We start from the raw sequence: 26,500 nt of genomic DNA, 5'->3' as shown, positions 1-26,500 counted from the left end.
AAGTTCCCTGAAGGGACAGATTTCTGCCTTGTCTGTGTTACTTCACAAAAAGCTGGCAGCTGTGCCAGATGTTCAAGCCTTTGTTCAGGCTCTGGTTAGAATCAAGCCTGTTTACAAACCTTTGACTCCTCCTTGGAGTCTCAACTTAGTTCTTTCAGTTCTTCAGGGGGTTCCGTTTGAACCCTTACATTCCGTTGATATTAAGTTATTATCTTGGAAAGTTTTGTTTTTGGTTGCAATTTCTTCTGCTAGAAGAGTTTCAGAATTATCTGCTCTGCAGTGTTCTCCTCCTTATCTGGTGTTCCATGCAGATAAGGTGGTTTTACGTACTAAACCTGGTTTTCTTCCAAAAGTTGTTTCTAACAAAAACATTAACCAGGAGATTATCGTACCTTCTCTGTGTCCGAAACCAGTTTCGAAGAAGGAACGTTTGTTGCACAATTTGGATGTTGTTCGCGCTCTAAAATTCTATTTAGATGCTACAAAGGATTTTAGACAAACATCTTCCTTGTTTGTTGTTTATTCTGGTAAAAGGAGAGGTCAAAAAGCAACTTCTACCTCTCTCTCTTTTTGGATTAAAAGCATCATCAGATTGGCTTACGAGACTGCCGGACGGCAGCCTCCCGAAAGAATCACAGCTCATTCCACTAGGGCTGTGGCTTCCACATGGGCCTTCAAGAACGAGGCTTCTGTTGATCAGATATGTAGGGCAGCGACTTGGTCTTCACTGCACACTTTTACCAAATTTTACAAGTTTGATACTTTTGCTTCTTCTGAGGCTATTTTTGGGAGAAAGGTTTTGCAAGCCGTGGTGCCTTCCATCTAGGTGACCTGATTTGCTCCCTCCCATCATCCGTGTCCTAAAGCTTTGGTATTGGTTCCCACAAGTAAGGATGACGCCGTGGACCGGACACACCTATATTGGAGAAAACAGAATTTATGTTTACCTGATAAATTACTTTCTCCAACGGTGTGTCCGGTCCACGGCCCGCCCTGGTTTTTTAATCAGGTCTGATAATTTATTTTCTTTTACTACAGTCACCACGGTATCATATGGTTTCTCCTATGCAAATATTCCTCCTTAACGTCGGTCGAATGACTGGGGTAGGCGGAGCCTAGGAGGGATCATGTGACCAGCTTTGCTGGGCTCTTTGCCATTTCCTGTTGGGGAAGAGAATATCCCACAAGTAAGGATGACGCCGTGGACCGGACACACCGTTGGAGAAAGTAATTTATCAGGTAAACATAAATTCTGTTTTTTTTTCCACATGGCTGGCTTGATTTTTGCCTAGAAACAGTTTCCTTAGGCTTTCCACTGTTGTAATATGAGTGGGAGGGGCCTTTTTTAGTGCTTTTTTGTGCAGGTAAAAATACTGACAGACATTCAGCTTCCCTCTGCATGATACAGGACATCTCTGAAGGGCTCAAAAAGCTTCAAAGTCGTGTTTGAGGAGGGTAACAACCACAGTAGACTGTGGCAGTTGTTGTGACTGTGTTTAAAAAACATTTTTTGTCATTTATTATTCTGTTTTTGTTATTAAGGGGTTAATCATCCATTTGCAAGTGGGTGCAATGCTCTGCTGACTTGTTACATACACTGTAAAAATTTTGTTAGTGTAACTGCCTTTTTTCACTGTTATTTCAAATTTTGTCAATTTGTTTCTCTTAAAGGCACAGTAACGTTTTTTATATTGCTTGTTAACTTGCTTTAAAGTGTTTTCCAAGCTTGCTAGTCTCATTGCTAGTCTGTACAAACATGTCTGAAACAGAGGATACTTGTTCATTATGTTTAAAAGCCATGGTGGAGCCCCATAGGAGAATGTGTACTAAATGTATTGATTTCACCTTAAACAGTAAAGATCAGTCTTTATCTATAAAAGAATTGTCACCAGAGGGGTCTGTCGAGGGGGAAGTTATGCCGACTAACTCTCCCCACGTGTCGGACCCTTCGCCTCCCGCTCAAGGGACGCACGCTAATATGGCGCCAAGTACATCAGGGACGCCCATAGCGATTGCTTTGCAGGACATGGCTGCAATCATGAATAATACCCTGTCAGAGGTATTATCCAGATTGCCTGAATTGAGAGGCAAGTGCGATAGCTCTGGGGTTAGACGAGATACAGAGCGCGTAGATGCTGTAAGAGCCATGTCTGATACTGCGTCACAATATGCAGAACCTGAGGACGGAGAGCTTCAGTCTGTGGGTGACGTCTCTGAATCGGGGAGACCTGATTCAGAGATTTCTAATTTTAAATTTAAGCTTGAGAACCTCCGTGTATTGCTTGGGGAGGTATTAGCTGCTCTGAATGACTGTGACACAATTGCAGTGCCAGAGAAATTGTGTAGGCTGGATAAATACTATGCAGTGCCGGTGAGTACTGATGTTTTTCCAATACCTAAAAGGCTTACAGAAATTATTAGTAAGGAGTGGGATAGGCCCGGTGTGCCCTTTTCCCCACCTCCTATATTTAGAAAAATGTTTCCAATAGATGCCACTAAACGGGACTTATGGCAGACTGTCCCTAAGGTGGAGGGAGCAGTTTCTACTTTAGCAAAGTGTACCACTATCCCGGTTGAGGACAGTTGTGCTTTTTCAGATCCAATGGATAAAAAATTAGAGGGTTACCTTAAGAAAATGTTTATTCATCAAGGTTTTATTTTACAGCCCCTTGCATGCATTGCACCTGTCACTGCTGCGGCGGCATTCTGGTTTGAGGCCCTGGAAGAGGCCATACATACAGCTCCAGTGACTGAAATTGTTGACAAGCTTAGAACTCTTAAGCTAGCTAACTCATTTGTTTCTGATGCCATTGTTCATTTGACTAAACTAACGGCTAAGAATTCCGGATTCACCATCCAGGCGCGTAGGGCGCTATTGCTCAAATCCTGGTCAGCTGATGTGACTTCAAAGTCTAAATTACTCAACATTCCTTTCAAGGGGCAGACCTTATTCGAGCCTGGTTTGAAAGAAATTATTGCTGACATTACTGGAGGTAAGGGTCATAGCCTTCCTCAGGACAGGGCCAAATCAAAGGCCAAACAGTCTAATTTTCGTGCCTTTCGAAATTTCAAGGCAGGTGCAGCATCAACTTCCACTGCTTCAAAACAAGAGGGAACTTTTGCTCAATCCAAGCAGGCCTGGAAACCTAACCAGTCCTGGAACAAGGGCAAGCAGGCCAGAAAGCCTGCAGCATGGAGCGGCCCCCTATCCGACAACGGATCTAGTAGGGGGCAGACTCTCTCTCTTCGCCCAGGCAAGAGATGTTCAGGATCCCTGGGCGTTGGAGATCATATCTCAGGTATATCTTCTGGACTTCAAAGCTTCTCCTCCACAAGGGAGATTTCACCTTTCAAGATTATCTGCAAACCAGATAAAGAAAGAGGCATTCCTAAGCTGCGTACAAGATCTCCTTTTAATGGGAGTGATCCATCCAGTTCCGCGGACGGAACAAGGACAGGGGTTTTATTCAAATCTGTTTGTGGTTCCCAAAAAAGAGGGAACCTTCAGACCAATTTTGGATTTAAAGATCCTAAACAAATTCCTCAGAGTTCCGTCATTCAAGATGGAAACTATTCGAACCATTTTACCCATGATCCAAGAGGGTCAGTACATGACCACAGTGGACTTAAAGGATGCCTACCTTCACATTCCGATTCACAAGAATCATCATCCGTTCCTGAGGTTTGCCTTTCTAGACAGGCATTACCAATTTGTAGCTCTTCCATTCGGGTTGGCTACAGCCCCAAGAATTTTTACAAAGGTTCTGGGCTCACTTCTGGCGGTCCTAAGACCGCGAGGCATAGCGGTGGCTCCTTACCTGGACGACATCCAGGCGTCAAGCTTTCAAATTGCCAAATCTCATACAGAGATAGTTCTGGCATTCCTGAGGTCACATGGGTGGAAAGTGAACGAAGAAAAAAGTTCTCTATCTCCTCTCACAAGGGTTTCCTTCCTAGGGACTCTAATAGATTCTGTAGAAATGAAAATTTACCTGACGGAGTCCAGGTTATCAAAACTTCTAAATGCTTGCTGTGTTCTTCACTCCATTCCGCGCCCCACGGTGGCTCAGTGCATGGAAGTAATCGGCTTAATGGTAGCGGCGATGGACATAGTGCCATTCGCGCGCCTGCATCTCAGACCGCTGCAATTATGCATGCTCAGTCAGTGGAATGGGGATTACACAGATTTGTCCCCTCTACTAAATCTGGATCAGGAAACCAGAGATTCTCTTCTCTGGTGGTTATCTCGGGCCCATCTGTCCAAGGGTATGACCTTTCGCAGACCAGATTGGACAATTGTAACAGATGCCAGCCTTCTAGGTTGGGGTGCAGTCTGGAACTCCCTGAAGGCTCAGGGTTCATGGACTCAGGAGGAGAAAATCCTCCCAATAAATATTCTGGAGTTAAGAGCAATATTCAATGCTCTTCTGGCTTGGCCTCAGCTAGCAACACTGAGGTTCATCAGATTTCAGTCGGACAACATCACGACTGTGGCTTACATCAACCTTCAAGGGGGAACCAGGAGTTCCCTAGCGATGTCAGAAGTCTCCAAGATAATTCGCTGGGTAGATACTCACTCTTGCCACCTGTCAGCGATCCATATCCCAGGTGTAGAGAACTGGGAGGCGGATTTTCTAAGTCGTCAGACTTTTCATCCGGGGGAATGGGAACTCCATCCGGAGGTGTTTGCTCAATTGGTTCTCCGCTGGGGCAAACCAGAATTGGATCTCATGGCGTCTCGCCAGAACGCCAAGCTTCCTTGTTACGGATCCAGGTCCAGGGACCCAGAAGCGGCACTGATAGATGCTCTAGCAGCGCCTTGGTTCTTCAACCTGGCTTATGTGTTTTAACCGTTTCCTCTGCTCCCTCGACTGATTGCCAAAATCAAACAGGAAAGAGCATCAGTGATATTGATAGCACCTGCATGGCCACGCAGGACCTGGTATGCAGACCTAGTGGACATGTCATCCTTTCCACCATGGACTCTGCCTCTGAGACAAGACCTTCTAATACAAGGTCCTTTCAATCATCCGAATCTACTTTCTCTGAGACTGACTGCATGGAGATTGAACGCTTGATCCTATCAAAGCGTGGCTTCTCCGAGTCAGTAATTGATACCTTAATACAGGCACGAAAGCCTGTCACCAGGAAAATTTACCACAAGATATGGCGTAAATATCTTCATTGGTGTGAATCCAAGAATTACTCATGGAGTAGGGTTAGGATTCCTAGGATATTGTCCTTCCTCCAAGAGGGTTTGGACAAAGGATTATCAGCTAGTTCTTTAAAGGGACAGATTTCTGCTCTGTCTATTCTTTTACACAAGCGTCTGGCAGAAGTTCCAGACGTTCAGGCATTTTGTCAGGCTTTAGTTAGAATTAAGCCTGTGTTTAAACCTGTTGCTCCTCCATGGAGCTTAAACTTGGTTCTTAAAGTTCTTCAAGGGGTTCCGTTTGAACCCCTTCATTCTATTGATATCAAACTTCTTTCATGGAAAGTTCTTTTTCTGATGGCTATTTCCTCGGCTCGAAGAGTCTCGGAGTTATCTGCCTTACATTGTGATTCTCCTTATCTGATCTTTCATTCAGATAAAGTTGTTCTGCGTACAAAACCTGGGTTTTTACCTAAGGTGGTTTCTAACAAGAATATCAATCAAGAGATTGTTGTTCCATCATTATGTCCTAATCCTTCTTCAAAGAAGGAACGTCTTTTGCATAATCTAGACATAGTCTGTGCCTTGAAGTTTTACTTACAGGCTACTAAAGATTTTCGCCAAACATCTAACCTGTTTGTTGTTTACTCTGGACAGAGGAGAGGTCAGAAGGCCTCGGCAACCTCTCTTTCTTTTTGCCTTCGGAGTATAATCCGTTTAGCCTATGAGACTGCTGGACAGCAGCCTCCTGAAAGGATTACAGCTCATTCTACTAGAGCTGTGGCTTCCACCTGGGCCTTTAAAAATGAGGCCTCTGTTGAACAGATTTGCAAGGCTGCAACTTGGTCTTCGCTTCATACTTTTTCCAAATTTGATACTTTTGCTTCTTCGGAGGCTGTTTTTGGGAGAAAGGTTCTTCAGGCAGTGGTTCCTTACGTTTAAGTTCCTGCCTTGTCCCTCCCATCATCCGTGTACTTTAGCTTTGGTATTGGTATCCCACAAGTAATGGATGATCCGTGGACTGGATACACTTAACAAGAGAAAACATAATTTATGCTTACCTGATAAATTTATTTCTCTTGTAGTGTATCCAGTCCACGGCCCGCCCTGTCCTTTTCAGGCAGGTCTAAATTTTAATTAAACTACAGTCACCACTGCACCCTATGGTTTCTCCTTTCTCGGCTTGTTTCGGTCGAATGACTGGATATGGCAGTGAGGGGAGGAGCTATATAGCAGCTCTGCTGTGGGTGATCCTCTTGCAACTTCCTGTTGGGAAGGAGAATATACCACAAGTAATGGATGATCCGTGGACTGGATACACTACAAGAGAAATAAATTTATCAGGTAAGCATAAATTATGTTTTTTAACCCCTTAATGACAACTGACGTACCAGGTACGTCATGCATTAACAAGCAGTTAATGACAATAGACGTACCTGGTACGTCAGTTGTCTAACAGAGTGCTGGAAGCGATTGCGATCGCTTCCAGCAGCTCTGAGGGTATTGCAGTGATGCCTCGATATGGAGGCATCCTGCAATACCCCTTTACAAGCCTCCGATGCAGAGAGAGCCACTCTGTGGCCCTCTTTGCACCGGAGCATCGTTGGTGGGTGGGAGCGTAACAGGGAGGCGGGTGGGCGGCCTGCAATGGGCCCGTGATCATGTGGAGGGGGGCGTGATCGGAGGCGGGAGTACGCGGGGGCGCGCACGGACGCACGCACGTGCACGGGGTGGGCGCGTGCACGGGGCGGGAGCGGGTGGGAACCGCTACCCTACAGAAAAGTAAAATAATACATTGGGAGAAAAGGGGGGGGGGGGAATTTTATTTATAAAGTAATCAAAGGGTTCTGGGAGGGGGGGGTGGAGTGTGAGGGGGGGTAGCTACACTACAGAAAGTAGCTTAAAATTAAAGAATCCTTTTTTTTTTTTTTACTTAACTGGGTACTGGCAGACAGCTGCCAGTACCCAAGATGGCGCTCATTAGGCTAGAGGGGGAGGGTTAGATAACTGATGGGGGATCCATGATATTGGGGGCTAAGAGGGGAGTCTACATAGCAGCATATGTAAATATGCTATTAAAACCCCCCAAAAAAAACAAATATACCTTTTATATTAGTACTGGCAGACTTTCTGCCAGTACTTAAGATGGCGGGAACAATTGTGGGGTGGGGAGGGAAGAGAGCTGTTTGGGAGGGATCAGGGGGTCTGATGTTTCAGGTGGGAGGCTGATCTCTACACTAAAGCTAAAATGAACCCTGCAAACTCCCTACAAGCTACCTAATTAACCCCTTCACTGCTAGCCATAATACACATGTGATGCACAGCGGCATTTAGCGGCCTTCTAATTATCAAAAGCAACACCAAAGCCACATATGTCTGCTATTTCTGAACAAAGGGGATCCCAGAGAAGCATTTACAACCATTTGTGCCATAATGGCACAAGCTGTTTGTAAATAATTTCAGTGAGAAACCTAAAGTTTGTGAAAAAGGAAACAATTTATTTTTATTTGATCGCATTTGGCGGTGAAATGGTGGCATGAAATATACCAAAATGGGCCTAGATCAATACTTTGGGTTGTCTACTACACTACACTTAAGATAAAATTAACCCTACACATTCCCTACAAGCTCCCTGATTAACCCCTGCACTGCTGGACATAATACACGTGTGGTGCGCAGCGGCATTTAACAGCCTTCTAATTACCAAAAAGCAACGCCAAAGCCATATATGTCTGCTATTTCTGAACAAAGGGGATCCCAGAGAAGCATTTACAACCATTTATGCCATAATTGCACAAGCTGTTTGTAAATAATTTCAGTGAGAAACCGAAAGTTTGTGAAAAAATGTATGAAAAAGTGAATGATTTTCTCCAACATAGGTGTGTCCGGTCCACGGCGTCATCCTTACTTGTGGGATATTCTCTTCCCCAACAGGAAATGGCAAAGAGCCCAGCAAAGCTGGTCACATGATCCCTCCTAGGCTCCGCCTTCCCCAGTCATTCTCTTTGCCGTTGCACAGGCAACATCTCCACGGAGATGGCTCAGAGTTTTTTGGTGTTTAAATGTAGTTTTTATTCTTCTATCAAGAGTTTGTTATTTTAAAATAGTGCTGGTATGTACTATTTACTCTGAAACAGAAAAGAGATGAAGATTTCTGTTTGTAAGAGGAAAATGATTTTAGCAACCGTTACTAAAATCGATGGCTGTTTCCACACAGGACTGTTGAGAGGAATTAACTTCAGTTGGGGGAAACAGTGAGCAGACTTTGGCTGCTTGAGGTATGACACATTTCTAACAAGACTTGGTAATGCTGGAAGCTGTCATTTTCCCTATGGGATCCGGTAAGCCATTTTCTTAATTTTCAATATAAGAATAAAAGGGCTTCACAAGGGCTTTAAAGACTGGTAGACATTTTTCTGGGTCAAAACGATTACTTTATAAGCATATTTAATGGTTTATAACTTTGGAGAGTTATTTTAATCTTGGGAATTTTATTAAAAAAAACGGCAGGCACTGTATTGGACACCTTTTTCACTGGGGGCCTTTTCTAGTCATAGGCAGAGCCTCATTTTCGCGCCACTAATGCGCAGTTGTTTTTGAGAAGCAAGGCATGCAGATGCATGTGTGAGGAGCTCAGATCCACTGAAAAAGCTTATTGAAGGCGTCATTTGGTATCGTATTCCCCTCTGGGCTTGGTTGGGTCTCAGCAAAGCAGATACCAGGGACTGTATAGGGGTTAAATGTGAAAACGGTTCCGGTTCCGTTATTTTAAGAGTTAAAGCTTTCAAATTTGGTGTGCAATACTTTTAAGGCTTTATGACACTGTGGTGAAATTTTGGTGAATTTTGAACATTTCCTTCATACTTTTGCGTATATTCAGTAAAAAAGTGTGTTCAGTTTAAAATTTAAAGAGACAGTAACGGTTTTATTTTAAAACGTTTTTTGTGCTTTGTTATCAAGTTTATGCCTATTAACATGTCTGAACTATCAGATAGACGATGTTCTGTATGTTCGGAAGCCAAGGTTCCTCTCCATTTAAATATATGTGATGAATGTGACAAACAAAGTAGGGACAATGATGCCACTGATAATAATGTTGCCCAAAATGATTCCTTAAGTGAGGGGAGTAAGCATGGTACTGCATCATCTCCTTCTATGTCTACACCAGTCTTGCCCACTCAGGAGGTCCCTAGTGAATCTAGTGCGCCAATCCTCCTTACTATGCAACAATTAACGGCTGTAATGGATAATTCTATTAAAAACATTTTAGCCAAAATGCCCATTTATCAGCGAAAGCGCGACTGCTCTGTTTTAGATACTGAAGAGCATGAGGACGCTGATGATAATGGTTCTGACATGCCCTTACACCAGTCTGAAGGGGCTAGGGAGGTTTTGTCTGAGGGAGAAATTTCAGATTCAGGAAAAATTTCTCAACAAGCTGAACCTGACGTTATTACATTTAAATTTAAATTGGAACATCTCCGCGCTCTGCTTAAGGAGGTGTTATCTACTCTGGATGATTGTGACAATTTGGTCATTCCAGAGAAATTATGTAAGATGGACAGGTTCCTAGAGGTCCCGGTGCCCCCCGAAGCTTTTCCTATACCCAAGCGGGTGGCGGACATTGTAAATAAAGAATGGGAAAGGCCCGGCATACCTTTTGTCCCTCCCCCTATATTTAAGAAATTATTTCCTATGGTCGACCCCAGGAAGGACTTATGGCAGACAGTCCCCAAGGTCGAGGGGGCGGTTTCTACTCTAAACAAACGCACCACTATCCCTATAGAAGATAGTTGTGCTTTCAAAGATCCTATGGATAAAAAATTAGAGGGTTCGCTTAAAAAGATGTTTGTTCAGCAAGGTTACCTCCTACAACCAATTTCATGCATTGTTCCTGTCACTACAGCAGCGTGTTTCTGGTTCGAGGAACTAGAAAAGTCGCTCAATCAAGCATCCTCTTATGAGGAGGTTATGGACAGAGTTCAAGCACTTAAGTTGGCTAACTCTTTTTTACCTTAGACGCCACTTTGCAATTAGCTAGATTAGCGGCGAAAAATTCAGGTTTTGCTATTGTGGCGCGCAGAGCGCTTTGGCTGAAGTCTTGGTCAGCGGATGTGTCCTCCAAGAACAGATTGCTTAACATCCCTTTCAAGGGGAAAACGCTGTTTGGCCCTGACTTGAAAGAGATTATTTCAGACATCACTGGGGGAAAGGGCCACGCCCTTCCTCAGGATAGGTCTTTTAAGGCTAAAAATAAAACAAATTTTCGTCCCTTTCGCAGAAACGGACCAGCCTCAAATTCTACATCCTCTAAGCAAGAGGGTAATTCTTCTCAAACCAAGCCAGCCTGGAGACCGATGCAAGGCTGGAACAAAGGTAAGCAGGCCAAGAAGCCCGCTACCGCTACCAAGACAGCATGAGATGCTGGCCCCCGATCCGGGACCGGATCTGGTGGGGGGCAGACTCTCTCTCTTCGCTCAGGCTTGGGCAAGAGATGTTCAGGATCCTTGGGCGCTAGAAATAGTTTCTCAAGGTTATCTCCTGGAATTCAAGGAACTACCCCCAAGGGGAAGGTTCCACAGGTCTCAATTGTCTTCAGACCAAATAAAAAGACAGGCATTCTTACATTGTGTAGAAGACCTGTTAAAAATGGGAGTGATTCATCCTGTTCCATTAGGAGAACAAGGGATGGGGTTTTACTCTAATCTGTTCATAGTTCCCAAAAAAGAGGGAACATTCAGGCCAATTTTGGATCTCAAGATCCTAAACAAATTTCTCAAGGTCCCATCGTTCAAGATGGAAACCATTCGGACAATTCTTCCTACCATCCAGGAAGGTCAATTCATGACCACGGTGGATTTAAAGGATGCGTATCTACATATTCCTATCCACAAGGAACATCATCGGTTCCTAAGATTCGCCTTTCTGGACAAGCATTACCAGTTTGTGGCACTTCCATTCGGACTAGCCACTGCTCCAAGAATTTTCACAAAAGTACTAGGGTCCCTTCTAGCGGTGCTAAGGCCAAGGGGCATTGCAGTAGTACCCTACTTGGACGACATACTGATTCAAGCGGCGTCTCTACCACAAGCAAAGGCTCATACGGACATTGTCCTAGCCTTTCTCAGATCTCACGGGTGGAAAGTGAACGTAGAAAAAAGTTCTCTATTCCCGTCAACAAGAGTTCCCTTCTTGGGAACAATAATAGACTCCTTGGAAATGAAGATTTTTCTGACAGAAGCCAGAAAATCAAAACTTCTAAGCTCTTGTCAAGCACTTCATTCTGTTCTTCTTCCTTCCATAGCGCAGTGCATGGAAGTAATAGGTTTGATGGTTGCGGCAATGGACATAGTTCCTTTTGCGCGAATTCATCTAAGACCATTACAACTGTGCATGCTCAGACAGTGGAATGGGGATTATACAGATTTGTCCCCGACGATCCAAGTAGATCAGAGGACCAGAGATTCACTCCGTTGGTGGCTGACCCTGGACAACCTGTCCCAAGGGATGAGCTTCAGAAGACCAGAGTGGGTCATTGTAACGACCGACGCCAGCCTGGTGGGCTGGGGCGCGGTCTGGAAACACCTGAAGGCTCAGGGTCTATGGTCTCGGGAAGAATCTCTTCTCCCGATAAACATTCTGGAACTGAGAGCGATATTCAATGCTCTCAAGGCTTGGCCTCAACTAGCAAAGGCCAAATTCATAAGGTTTCAATCAGACAACATGACGACTGTTGCATATATCAACCATCAGGGGGGGACAAGGAGTTCCCTGGCGATGGAAGAAGTGACCAAAGTAATTCAATGGGCGGAGCTTCACTCCTGCCACTTGTCTGCAATCCACATCCCAGGAGTGGAAAATTGGGAAGCGGATTTTCTGAGTCGTCAGACATTTCATCCGGGGGAGTGGGAACTCCATCCGGAAATCTTTGCCCAAATATCTCAATTATGGGGCACTCCAGACATGGATCTGATGGCGTCTCGTCAGAACTTCAAGGTTCCTTGCTACGGGTCCAGATCCAGGGATCCCAAGGCGACTCTAGTAGATGCACTAGTAGCGCCCTGGACCTTCAACCTAGCTTATGTGTTCCCACCGTTTCCTCTCATTCCCAGGCTGGTAGCCAGGATCAATCAAGAGAGGGCTTCGGTGATCTTGATAGCTCCTGCGTGGCCACGCAGAACTTGGTATGCAGACCTGGTGAATATGTCATCGGCTCAACCATGGAAGCTACCTTTGAGACGGGACCTTCTTGTTCAAGGTCCGTTCGAACATCCGAATCTGGCATCACTCCAACTGACTGCTTGGAGATTGAACGCTTGATTTTATCAAAGCGTGGGTTCTCAGATTCTGTCATTGATACTCTTATTCAGGCTAGAAAGCCTGTAACTAGGAAAATTTACCATAAAGTATGGAAGAAATATATCTGTTGGTGCGAATCGAAAGGATTCCCATGGAACAGGGTAAAAATTCCTAAGATTCTATCCTTTCTACAAGAGGGTTTGGAGAAAGGATTATCTGCAAGTTCTTTGAAGGGACAGATTTCTGCTTTATCTGTTTTACTTCACAAGAAGCTGGCGGCTGTGCCAGATGTTCAGGCTTTTGTTCAGGCTCTGGTTAGAATCAAGCCTGTTTACAAACCTTTGACTCCTCCTTGGAGTCTCAATTTAGTTCTTTCAGTTCTTCAAGGGGTTCCGTTTGAACCCTTACATTCCGTAGATATTAAGTTATTATCTTGGAAAGTTTTGTTTTTGGTTGCAATTTCTTCTGCTAGAAGAGTTTCAGAGTTATCTGCTCTGCAGTGTTCTCCTCCTTATCTGGTGTTCCATGCAGATAAGGTGGTTTTGCGTACTAAACCTGGTTTTCTTCCGAAAGTTGTTTCTAACAAAAATATTAACCAGGAGATAGTTGTGCCTTCTTTGTGTCCGAATCCAGTTTCAAAGAAGGAACGTTTGTTGCACAATTTGGATGTAGTTCGTGCTCTAAAATTCTATTTAGAGGCTACAAAGGATTTCAGACAAACATCTTCCTTGTTTGTTGTTTATTCTGGTAAAAGGAGAGGTCAAAAAGCAACTTCTACCTCTCTCTCTTTTTGGCTTAAAAGCATCATCAGATTGGCTTATGAGACTGCCGGACGGCAGCCTCCTGAAAGAATCACAGCTCATTCCACTAGGGCTGTGGCTTCCACATGGGCCTTCAAGAACGAGGCTTCTGTTGATCAGATATGTAAGGCAGCGACTTGGTCTTCACTGCACACTTTTACCAAATTTTACAAATTTGATACTTTTGCTTCTTCTGAGGCTATTTTTGGGAGAAAGGTTTTGCAAACCGTGATGCCTTCCATCTAGGTGACCTGATTTGCTCCCTCCCATCATCCGTGTCCTAAAGCTTTGGTATTGGTTCCCACAAGTAAGGATGACGCCGTGGACCGGACACACCTATGTTGGAGAAAACAGAATTTATGTTTACCTGATAAATTACTTTCTCCAACGGTGTGTCCGGTCCACGGCCCGCCCTGGTTTTTTAATCAGGTCTGATGATTTAATTTCTCTAACTACAGTCACCACGGTATCATATGGTTTCTCCTATGCAAATATTCCTCCTTTACGTCGGTCGAATGACTGGGGAAGGCGGAGCCTAGGAGGGATCATGTGACCAGCTTTGCTGGGCTCTTTGCCATTTCCTGTTGGGGAAGAGAATATCCCACAAGTAAGGATGACGCCGTGGACCGGACACACCGTTGGAGAAAGTAATTTATCAGGTAAACATAAATTCTGTTTTTTGTATTTGATCGCATTTGGCGGTGAAATGGTGGCATGAAATATACCAAAATGGGCCTAGATCCATATTTTGGGATGTCTTCTAAAAAAAATATATACATGTCAAGGGATATTCAGGGATTCCTGAAAGATATCAGTGTCCCAATGTAACTAGCGCTAATTTTGAAAAAAAGTGGTTTGGAAATAGCAAAGTGCTACTTGTATTTATGGCCCTATAACTTGCACAAAAAGCAAAGAACATGTAAAAATTGGGTATTTCTAAACTCAGGACAAAATTTAGAAACTATTTAGCATGGGTGTTTTTTGGTGGTTGCAGATGTGTAACAGATTTTGGGGCTAAAAGTTAGAAAAAGTGTTTTTGTTTCATTTTTTCCTCATATTTTATATTTTTTTTATAGTAAATTATAAGATATGATGAAAATAATGGTATCTTTAGAAAGTCCATTTAATGGCGGGAAAAACGGTATATAATATGTGTGGGTACAGTAAATGAGTAAGAGGACAATTACAGCTAAACACAATCACCGCAAAAATGTAAAAATAGCCTTTGTCACAAACGGACAGAAAATGGAAAAGTACTGTTGTCATTAAGGGGTTAATTAACGAAGATGAATGCTCAGATCTTGTATATGTGTATTCGTTTGTCATTGTCTAGCAAGAGTACTTTTTGTTCTTTTGTTTTTAATCCATCTGTGAAAGGGTTAAATTAGTTCATGTAGTAATGCTTCTGTTGCAATGTTATGCCGACCCACTTGGATGACTTTTTATTTTTTTATGTCAATTCCAATGAACATCCAATCAACATGTGTGTCAGTTGACAATCTTGAAGTCCAGCCCCTTTAAAGCCCATAGAAAGCCTATGCAGAGTCTAGAGTGGGTGGGAGTGCTCTATATATCACAGTCCAGCCAAAAAAGGAAATGAAGGGGGGCGGAGGAAGAGACTACCAATTAGGACTATACATTTTTTTATTATTATAATATATATTTACTTTAAAAAATAATAATAATTATGTGGTTTTACTTGCAGCAAACTAATATATTTTTCATTACAACATTCTTTTACTCTAAAAGTTAACATCACTTTAACCCCTAAAAAGTAGTTAAACACATAGGTTAAGCCCCACCCGGAGCTGGAACCCGTTGCAGCTATTGAGAAGAACATGACTGGTGATTAGAGGCTACATGCATATGGGGCTCCCAGTTGGATTAATAGCCATATTCTTCTCAGTATCTGCAACATATTGTGACTGTTAGCAGGACTTTAGCTATGTGTTTAACCTATTTGTACGGGTTAAACACATAGTTAAAAAGTAGCTCTAGTGCAAAAGTAACATGCTGTAACCAATTAGAACATTTCATTTGTGCAGTAGAATGCCACTGTAAATTCAGATTTTAATTTTTTATGACCTTTGCTAGACTTTTTAATACTGTATGCACAAATCTGCTTTCTTCCACTTGGTAAATGTATTTAATATGTTAATGATGTGTCAGTAATGTACGTAGAGTCAATTTGCATAACGCAGTTATTATTCATCGTTACTGTAAGCATTTGCAAATGTTATGTCAGCCAACGTTATAAAGGGAGATGGTGCACGAGTATACTGTCAAATCATTGCGTCTTACTGTATATGTTTTAATTCTTTACAGGCCAAGAATGAAGACATACAGAAAACAGTCTTCAATAAACCTGCTACTTTCAAGGCTCTTTCCTCAAGCCGGTTTTTACCAAAGGGAACCAAGTCGAAGGTGAACTTAGAACAGCAAGGACGACAGAAGGTTTCATTCAGTTTCAGCTTCACAAAGAAAACCTTGCAAAATCGGTTACTACCCCCTCTGGGTAATGAAAAACAAAATGATGCCCCAAGCCCCTTACCCATGCTTAACGCAGCAGAACATATTACAAAACTTAAAATGGAGTTCACAGAGTCCACTGGTTCAAGTGAAGAGTTTTCTCCACCTAAACCTAAGGTGGAACGTGGAAAAATACATTTCAAGAAACACCTTATAAGTGTTACAAACAAACTTCCAGTTTCACCCCCACCTTTATTACAACCTTCTATTGTTCTTCCATCTCCAGTATTCACCTCCTCTTTGACATCAACAGAAGAAACATTAAACACTTCTACGGAGTCCGAAACATCATCATCATCTCTTAAATTAACTGTAGCATCCACAGCTGAAAACGCTCCTTCTTTTGTAACGTTTCAGAATCCATTGAATGATGATTTGTCCTCTACATCAGCAAATGCAAGTGAAAACTTATTGTCACCAGAACCAATTGTTTTTGACGGCAAACAGGACATTGTTTCAACTGTAGAAACACAGTGTGTTCAGAGGACCTCTGAGAAGGACGTTTTACTGACTCCAAAAGAAAATTCACATTATGGGAAGGAAGAAAAGAGCTTAAATTGTTCCCAAACCGTTAAGTCAAACCCTAGTCCAGAAAAGGCAAGTGCTAAATCTAAGTTCTCACACTCGGATGGAAACGTTCTTGGTTCAGAATCAGATGGAGATTCGGTCCAAACATCTTCAAGTCATAGATCACAGGATTTAAAACATGCTGCGAGTAAAGAGAGAGACTCAAAAAGAAGCTCAGGGTCATTAAGAAATGATGATACTGGAAAATATTCTTCCTCAAGATCAAAATCTGGGAAAGATGAAAAACATTTTAGCTACTCCAAATCAGACCGAGAGTCAAAGTATTCTTACTCACATTCTAGGTCAGAACGTGACAGGAGGAGGAGTAGGTCCCGCTCAGGATCACGGTCTAAATCGGACAGAGTTTCAAAAGGAAGTTCCTCTTATTCTAGATCAGATCGATCACATTATTATGAGTCTGAGCGAAGATACCATCGAAGCTCACCTTACAGAACACGCTATTCTCGTTCTTATACAGATAGTAAAGCAAGAGACAGTTCTGATTCAGATGATGACTACAGAAGGAGCTATTCTAAATCAAGTGAATCCAGGCGCCCATCATCTTCATCTCATTCCTCATCCTACAGAGATTCTAGAAATTCTTACCATTCGAAATATGAAAGAACATCTAAGAGAGAGTCTTCTTATGACAATGTGGATCGGAAAGAAAGAACCTCAAGCCGTTCTGAAAAAGATAATAAGAAGGCTTCAGAACCAACTCGAAAAGGTTCTCCTCAAAAAGAAACAGAGAGTAGAGGAGGATCATCAAACTCAAAAGCGGACTACAGTGTGAGTTCCAGTTCAAGATCAAATTCATCCAAAACGGTAGATGTCAAGCAAGACTATTTTAATTCTGGGTCCAAAAGCTCAAAATGGGATGTAGAAAAGAAGCTTTCACCAATCTATTCAGGTAAAGAGGAGCACAAAACTTTTAAAAAAGAGGAACTTTTCTCTGTAACTTTTCCTGTCCACACAAAGACTGTTTTGCCAGAGCAGCAACAAACACCCCACCTTTATTCTAACAAGAAGAACATCAAGGTATCTTTAATACATTCACCAAGTTTTGATGATGAATTTAACAAATATAGTAAGAAAATACAAGGCATGATAACATCAAAGCGTGCTGAAAGTCAAAGCCCTGTTCAAGAAAATTTTACTATGTCTCCCAAAGAATCATGGGAGTTTGTAACACTCAGTAGCACTGATGATGTAATGGAGGAGGAAGATGTTTTGGCAGCTTCTGATAACTGTGTAAGTACAATGAGTGTACCTGTAGTTGAAGATTCTAAAGAAATAAGCCTTGTAGCTTCTTCAGAAGTTGAAAACACATGTGAACCTGAAACTATATTAAATCATACAGAAATAACTGATTCAGGCTCAGGAGCTTTAGATGATGAAACAAATGAATCCCAATTATCTTTAGGACCAGGTGAAATCAAAAGTGCATGCATAAATCTGGATAATTCAAAACTATTGACTGTAACTGATACTGAAAACCAAGAATTAGTTTTAAATGGTTCCAAAGACTCAAGCCTTCCATGTAATAGCAACAATACATCTTTTTCTGATTATGATACAACCCCTGCAGATGAATCTAAACAGTCTGAACCTGTACAAAATGATGAGAACAATATGTCCTTTACAGAGTATTGTGCTGACCAACAAATTACTGTAACAGAGAGCCTTATTTCAGAGAGACCAAATGTGCTTGAGAACACTCATAATGACCTTATGCAAAATGAAGACATTATTGAAACAAATGATCCGCCCATTAGTATAAACAGTGTTCAAAGTCAGGATTGTCATCTACTAGTGGATGGACATGTTTTGAAAAATGAAACGGATAATGACTCTCCAACACTGGCATCTGCAGAGATCAATCAAGTCAATGAGTTGATGCAAACAAGCTTGGTACATGAACATTTAGAGGTCTCATCAGTTTCTACTGTCTCAAGCCAAGAGGAATCTTCTGTAGTAAACCAACAAAGTGCAGAGCAGGAAAGTGTTGTAGAAGAAGTAAACATGTCAAATGATTTGACTTGGCAAACAGAAGTCCATATAACAAGTGATAAAGAAAACATGTCTGAGGAAAATGTACCTTCTGACACACAGGAAAGTAGCATAGCCTTAGACAAGCTTGTAGTTGAAATCCCTCCAAAAAAATGTGATAACAGCAAAAAAGCATCTGTGTTTATTAGTGCTGTAAGGGACTATTATTCTGACACTGAAGAAAGCAATAGTGATGAAAGTGACACAGAAGATTGTGATTCAGATGATAGCAGCATGCCCAGATGCCGCTTGCATTCTGTTGTAGTAGTCCCCAAAAATTCCACTATAGTAAAGGAGGAAACTTGCCCTTCATCATCTCCATGTCACCAGGGACTTCCCATGTTGTCTGATAATGAGGACGTTGAGAAGCCAGAGCAAATGTCATCTGTTGAGCATTTGGAATGTGTGGAAAAAGAAGATAAAGAAAGCAGCAACTTACCTAGCAAATTGGATGAAGGACCTGAAGTTATTGCAACCGAGCAAAGTGGGACCCTTACTAAAACACTTGAACCAAATACTGAACAACATCAACCCGATGGAGTTGTTAGTACAAGTCAGCCTGAGGGCTTTGTCCATGCAAATGGAGATAACTCTGTTGAAAATAATGCAGAGAAAGAGCCCATTGACTTAAATAAAGAAAGTAGTCACCAGCATGCCGAGATGGAGCCACCACCCCACCCTTCTAATTTTGAAAGTTCCTACCAGCAGCCATTACCAAGTTCTGCCGGAAGGCCAGATAGTAGGCAGGAGATCCCAGCCGTTGCGCAAACTTGTGCACCAAAGGATTTTTCTAAAATAGATGGCTTTCAGACAACAGACTTATCTAGCCTTGGTTGGGACTTCAGCCAACCAGAAAAACCCAGCAGTACTTACCAGCAACCCGACAGTAGTTACGTGTATTCTGATTACCTTTACCAGCAGGACTCTGAAGAGTATGATTCTTCAAAGACTTATAGAGAAGGCAACGGTTATTGGCATTCAGGATTTCACAACAAAGGTTCTAAAGGCCATTATGAGAGATCTTGTGATCCAATACCTGATTCTGTTACAAATTGTTATGAGGAAGACGAAGATTACACTTGGAGAACAGAACATGGGGAAAACCTTTCATTCCAGCCAAACGTGATATATACTGAAAGACTTGGGGCAACTGGCTCAGTGCAGGCTCATGAAATCAGTAGCAACTCCACAAAGGAACCTGTCCAACCTATTAAGAAAAGGGAAGCTCCAGTAAAGATCTCTAACTTAAAAGATCGGGGGCCTCCAAAGAAAAGGAGACAGGAAGTGGAGAGTGAGTCTGAAAGCGATTTAGACCTGCGTGACAAAAATGTCAAGGTTGAAGCAAATCTGATGGACTCTTTGCTTTTGAGAGATGAACCTAAAGGCATTCTGTGCTGTATGGATGACTTCAGGGACACTCAGCATTGGAAGGACTTTTCCAGACAGCGCAAAATGCCTCCTTTCTTTGATCTCATTGAAGAGAATGTTTACTTAACAGAAAGGTAAGATTTCTTATGCATGTCTTTGTTGCTTATGACCAAATTTTATCTTCTAAATCTAGTGGGCCATTTTACCTTTAAAGTATGGTGATCCCCACTATGTCCACTGACTATATCTAGCCCTTAAAGTGTTTTTGTGTGGCCCACAGTACCAGAAAAGGCTGTTCCACATTACTCATTAGATAATTGTGTGTTTGTAACAAATATTGTAAATTTGAGTAATATATATTAATTTACTTTTGTAATGTTTAAAGATATGATTATAATGTAATTTTGAGATATTATCTTTAGCTTAAAGGGCCAGTGTACCCTATTTCTTTCATATAAGTGATGAGTTCACGATCCATTACTACTGGGAATTACCTTTCCTGCCACTAGGAGGAGGCAAAGATTCACAAACCTCAGAGCTGTCTATAAACCCTCCCACCTCTATGGTAATCAGTCTGGTCTTTGCCTCCGCTGGAGGTAGGTGAAGAATGAAGATGTGCAAGATTATTTTATTTTAGGGTTTCCTGGTTAGGACCCTGGAGTTCCCCTATTCAGTACTGATTTTGTCATGAGGGACATATTGGAGTGTTCAGTATTAAGTTTATCATTATCCCCCTTTATTTAAAAGGTATAAAGATATTATGTTTTCACATTTAGTGCAGGAAACTTCCTGTGTACTTTTAAAGCTTTTACTTCAGGACATGCTTGAAACCTACTGATAACTTTCTCAGTACTAGGTTAAAAGCTTTTTAAATTTGTTTGGGGGCCATCTGTATTTCATGCTGAAATCCATTAGGAATGCCATTGGCCAGCTTTTTGCTAACTTATTTAGCACATATATTCAGTCTGCTAAGCAAACAGGCTGAGAGAGCTCAGAGTAATATAGATATTTTGTATTTCAATGGGGGGGTTTACTTTCCTTTCTGCCTTTTTTTTTGTTCTCGCTTGATGTTTGTCTGCTCGCTCGTACCATGCGTTCTGATGCAGCGGTCGCTGCCTTTAGTACAAGTTGGGCTGCTGGGTGGTTGGTGTGGGTTCCCCTTTCCTCTGAGCTCTATATTCATCATGGATCATAGTTATTCCTTGCAAGCTTGGCCTAATCCAGATTTGGAAGCCATTTCAGATAAGCATTTTTCAATAATTTATAAATGTGTTTTATATAAACAGGCTGAGGTTCTCCCTCCTGTTCAATTTATGTAATTCTTGTCATCAAAAATGTATGCGTTGTGACCAACCCACTGCATTTTTGGCATCTAAAGGGATTGTCTCTTATGTCTGTGTTTAACAGGAACAACTAGACGACACTCCTTATCTGAGGGAAGTGCATCAAGTCTGCTATCACAGATCTGTTGGCTGCCTTCCGCCCTCCATGTTCTGTAATAATTAGGGAGTTTGCCAGACTTCTGATACCGTTTTATCTTCCTCTGTGTTTTTGTTCAAGACTGAATTAATCTGCTCTTTACTTAAAGAAGTATTACTTGCTTTGGAGGTTTCAGATGATACCTCTGCTGGGGACACTTCTAAGGGTCAACTAGATACTTATTTTAAATATCGGGATGAATTATCTGAATTTTTTCCTGTTCATATAACATATCTCTAAAATTGTTGCTAAAGATTGGCTGAAGTCTTTAAGTATTTCTTTTACAAGATACGACGAGTCCACGGATTTCATCCTTACTTGTGGGACTTTAACCTCCTGCTAACAGGAGGTTAATATCCCACAAGTAAGGATGAAATCCGTGGACTCGTCGTATCGTAGAAGAAATTTAATTTATCAGGTAAGCATAAATTTACTTTTTTAGTCCTCCCAGATTTAAGAAAATGTATCCTTTTCAGTCTAGGTATGAACATTTTGATAAAGTCCCTAATGGGGATCATGCTATTTCTGCTTTAGCTAAAAAAATAAAAAAAAATCTTCCCATGGAAAGTAGTTTTTCTTTTAAAGACACATTAGACAGGAAGCTTGATTCCTCTTTCAGAAAATCTTATTATCTCTTTTCTGGTTATATTTTTAAAGCTGCTTTTGCCATTGCTGGTGTATTGGCTGCTATCTCTAAATGGTTAGAGAATTTCTCTGCTCAGGTTCTGGATATGGAGTCTGATAGAGATACGTTCCTAGATCTTTTAGAGATACTTAAATGTGCTAATGCTTTTGTGGGTGATGCTATTCTTGATATTAGAATTAGCTCTAAGAATTTGTGTCTTTCAGTTGTTGCCAGATGTGCTTTATGGCTTAAATCTTGGTCAGCTGATGCAGCTTCTAATAATAAATTACTTTCTATCCCTTTTTACAAGGTAATAGACTTTTTGGGACTAAACTGGACAATATCATTTCAGCAGCTACTGGTGGCAAGAGTAAGTTTCTTCCACAAGATAAGAAGTTTAAGGGTAAATTTAAAACCTCTGGTCAATTTTGTTCCTTTTGTCATAACAAGGAGCAACAATCGGTTACCTCTTTTTCTGATCAAAGCGGCTCAGGTAAGCCCTGGAGGCCTGGTTCCAATTGACACAAGTCCAAGCAGTCCAAAAATTCTACCCCTATTGTAAGTCAGAACAGAGGTGCAGCCCCTAGTCCAGTATCTCTGGTAGGGGGCAGGTTTATGCATTTTCAGGATGCATGGTTTTGCTCAGTTCCAGACCCTTGGGCTCTGGAAATTGTCTCTCAAGTGTATCTAATAGGCTTCAATTAAAATCCTCCCAGAGACAGATTTTTTTTTTTCTCAAGGGTACCAAGGAAGACGGTGAAAGCTCAGGCTTTTCTGCAATGTGTTTCAGATCTAGAATCTTATAGGGGTTATAGTCCCAGTTCCTCCTTTAGAACAGGTAAAAGGGTTTTACTCAAATGTCTTTATAGTTCCCAAGATAAGAGGGAACCTTTTCAGCCTGTTCTGGATTTAAAGTTTTTGAACAAATTTGTCAGGATTTCAACTTTCAAAATGGAAACCATCAGGACTATCCTTCCTTTTATTCGTCAAGGTCACTTTGTCGACAATAGACTTAAAGGATGCCTATTCACTCGGATCATCACAGGTTCCTGAGGTTTGCCTTTCTGGACAAACCTTATCAGTTGGTGGCTCTTCCATTTGGTCTGGCCACTGCACCAAGAATTTTTACAAAAGTTCTGGGTGCCTTGATTTCGGTAATAAGGTCCGTTTTCCCTTATTTGGCAATATCTTTGTTTAAAGGGACACTCAGGCTTTATTAAATTTTCATGATTCAGATAGAGCATGTAATTTTAAACAACTTTCCAATTTACTTCCATTAAAAAAAATGTGCACAGTCTTTTATATTTACACTTTTTTTGAGTCACCAGCTCCTACTGAGCATGTGCAAGAACTCAGACTATACGTATATGCATTTGTGATTGGCTGATTGCTATCACATGGTACAGGGGGATTGGAAATATATATAACTTTAAAATGTGTTAGAAAAGAATCTACTACTCATTTGAAATTCAGAGTAAATGCTATTGTATTGTCTTGTTATCTTGCATTTGCTGATTATGCAAATCTGCTGTGTTTACTGGTCCTTTAAAGGGACAGTACACTGTAAAATTGTTTTTACATTAATGTATTTTAAATGACTTGTTATACCAACTGCAGAGTATAAAATATTTGAGAAATTGCATTTTCGGGTTTATTTGTGTATATGAAGTAGCTGGTTTTGTGCTTTGAAACCACAGCCTATTACAATGGGTTGAGCTTCAGGTAATATCAGATCTCATTATGTTATAACTTTATGTACACACACTTGCTTCCTTATCTTATATTTGTCTGGAACACCAAAGCTCAATACTTAGAGAGAACAATGGAAAATTATCATTTTATTACTTAACTATCCTGCATCCCACTAAAAGTGTAATCTCTTCTGCTGGCTGTGTTTACTTAGGCTTGTCAATAGCGTATACGCCAGTATCAAAACTTTCAGTATAGGTTGGGAAACCACAAGCTAAATCAGCTATTTCAAATGATGAAATATGAGTAAAGGAGCTACTTGCAACCAATTTAATACACTCTCTAGCAGGTAAAAAGGATCATTGGGAATAATTTAAAGGGGAGAATGTTTTGGGTGAACTGTCCCTTTAAGCTCCAGCTATTCCTTTAGCAGAATCTTGGGTCAACCAGTTGTCATTTCTTCAGGTTCATTGTTGGAATATAAATTTGCCAAAAAGTTCTTTGATTCCTCAGACAAAGGTGAATTTTCTAGTATTTTAAATAGATTGTGTCCATGAGATTGTCTCTTACAGAGACAAGGATTTCAAAGTTAATGTCTGCCTGTCTAAATATTCAGGCTTAGACTTCAGTATCCCTTCAGTATCTTCCTGCATGGAAGTAAATAGGTCTGATAGTGGAAACGGCAGATGCGCGGTGCCTTTTGCTCAGCTTCATATGAGGCCTCTTCATCTTTGCATGCATAGTCAGTGGAACAGGGATCACTCCCGGTTATAAAAAATTATCTTCCTGAGTTCTCTTGTAAGGTGATCTCTCTTGTGGTGGTTAGTTTACCCAGCACATTTCTCAGGGAGCAAGCTTTGCTTGTCCTTTGTTGACTGTGATTTCAACAGATGCAAATCTGTCTGGGGGGCCATGTTGCCCATAAATATATTGGAACTCCGGACAATTCTCTGGACTGTTCTCTTTTGTCCCCAGTTAAGGAAGGAATCCTTCATTTTTAGCCAGACAATGTTTCAGCTGTAGGTTATGTCAATCACCATGGGGAACCAGGAGTTCCTTGGTGATGAAAAAGTCCAGAGAATTCTGGATTGGGCAGAGATCCATCATTCATATATCTGCTGTTCATGTTCTAATTGGGATGCAGATTTGCTCAGTTGTCAGACTATCCATCCAAGGGAATGGTCTCTTCATCCAGATGTGTTCAGTCAGACTGTGAGTCTTTGGGGCCTACCAGAGAGAAATCTTATGGCTTTCAGTTTGAACAAGCTTCCTCAGTATTTCTCCAGGTCCAGGGATCCAAGGGCTCTGGAGACGGATGCTCTGAGAATACTTTGGTCATTCTAGCTAGCTTATGTGTTTCCTCCTCTGGTTATATTATCTAGAGTTATAGCCAAGATCGGGCAAAATAATGCATCAGTGATACTAATTGCCCCGAAATGGCCTCTGAGAGTTTGATTTGCAGGTTTGGTTCAGATGTCCAATTGCCAACCCTGGCCTATTCCTTGAAGAAAAGATAGCTTGTCTCAATGTCCTGTTTTCCATCCAGATCTAAAATCTCTAAGCTTGATGGCCTGGGGATTGAACGGATAGTTCTTCGTCAGGGGCTTTTCTGAGTCTGTTGTTAATACTCTTGTTCAGGCTAGGAAACCAGTTACTTGAATCTATTAAAATGTTTGGAAAGCCATTATCTCTTAGTGTTCTCTTCATAATTATTCTTGGCATTCTTTTAGGATTCCTAGAATTCTTGAGTTTCTTCAAGATGGCTTGCAGAAAGCAGATTTCTGATCTCTCTGTCTTTTGCACAGGAAAATTATCTAGAATAAAGCCAGTAATAAAACCTATTTCTCCTCCTTGGAATATATCCTCCTTTTAAACCTATGCATAAGGTGGATATTAAGTTTGATTCCTGGAAAGCTTTATTTCTTTTTAGATATCTGATAGAAAAGTGCAGACAACTCTGACAATTTCTTTTGATCCTCCTTTATTTGATTTTTTATAAGGATAAGGCTGTTTTCAGATCTGCTTTTGATTTTCTGCTTAGTTGTTTCTTCTGACAATCAGTTGGGAAATTGTGGTTCCTTACCTTTGTCCTAATCCTAAGAATTATTCTGAGAGACTTCTTCATAACTTGGATGTTGTTCGGACGCTGGCCTCTCTACTGTTACTACAGTAGGCAACTACTGTTACTCTGGATTAAGCAATCAATTAATATGGTTTATGTAGAAGCAGGTCAAACTCCTCCTAAACGTATTACAGCTCATTCTACATGCTCTGTGACCACTTCCTGGGCATTTAAGGATGAGGCCTCTGTGGAAAAAATTTGCAAGGCAGCTACTTGCTTTTACTTGCATACTTTTACTAAATTCTATCATTTTTATGTTTTTTGCTTCATCAGAAGCTGCTTTTGGTAGAAAAGTTCTGCAGGCAGTTGTTTCTGTTTAGAACTCGGTTTATGCATTTATAAAATGTTAAAAATGAATGATAATTCTTTTCTTTAGGTGTTTTTTTTTTTTTGGTATAAGGATGTTAATCCCTCCCTTTTTTTTATTACTCGTGGCCTCTGCCATGGCTTGGGTATTAGTTCCCAGGAGTAATGGATCGTGGACTCTTATCACCTTTAAAACCATAATTTGTTTCTTTAATGGTGATAAGAGTCTACGAGACCCCAACCTCTTATATATATTCTTTTAATTACATTTTTGTTGAGGTTCAGTTCAAGGCATACAAACATTACATGTCAGTAAAGGAGGATGCAATAAGATTTGGATACAAGACATATAACCAATAAGAGCAAAAAAGAGAAAATAATATACAGTACATGTTCATATGACATATTTTAAGGCTAGCATATTAGTATATATACCTTCGAGATCGTACATAAGGCCACTTTTGGACCTCTTAATAATATGGGAGATGTAAGGGTACAGAAGGTAAACTCGAACA

The 26,500-nt window shown here is 41.2% G+C and overlaps 1 protein-coding gene across 2 annotated transcripts in view; it reads left to right on the top strand.

Moving 5' to 3' along the window:
• SETD2 (SET domain containing 2, histone lysine methyltransferase) overlaps positions 1–26,500 on the top strand; it is a 284,758-nt gene that overhangs the window by 61,115 nt on the left and 197,143 nt on the right. For both annotated transcript variants that reach the window (XM_053713722.1, XM_053713721.1), the window contains exon 4: positions 15,577–19,898. In XM_053713722.1, coding sequence (XP_053569697.1) covers positions 15,577–19,898 — 4,322 coding nt within the window. The remainder of the gene's footprint in view (positions 1–15,576; positions 19,899–26,500) is intronic.

The sequence above is a fragment of the Bombina bombina genome, chromosome 5 (genome assembly GCF_027579735.1).
Source record: "Bombina bombina isolate aBomBom1 chromosome 5, aBomBom1.pri, whole genome shotgun sequence".
NCBI classification, from domain to species: domain Eukaryota; kingdom Metazoa; phylum Chordata; class Amphibia; order Anura; family Bombinatoridae; genus Bombina; species Bombina bombina.
This window is presented reverse-complemented; position numbering and strand designations above follow the sequence as displayed.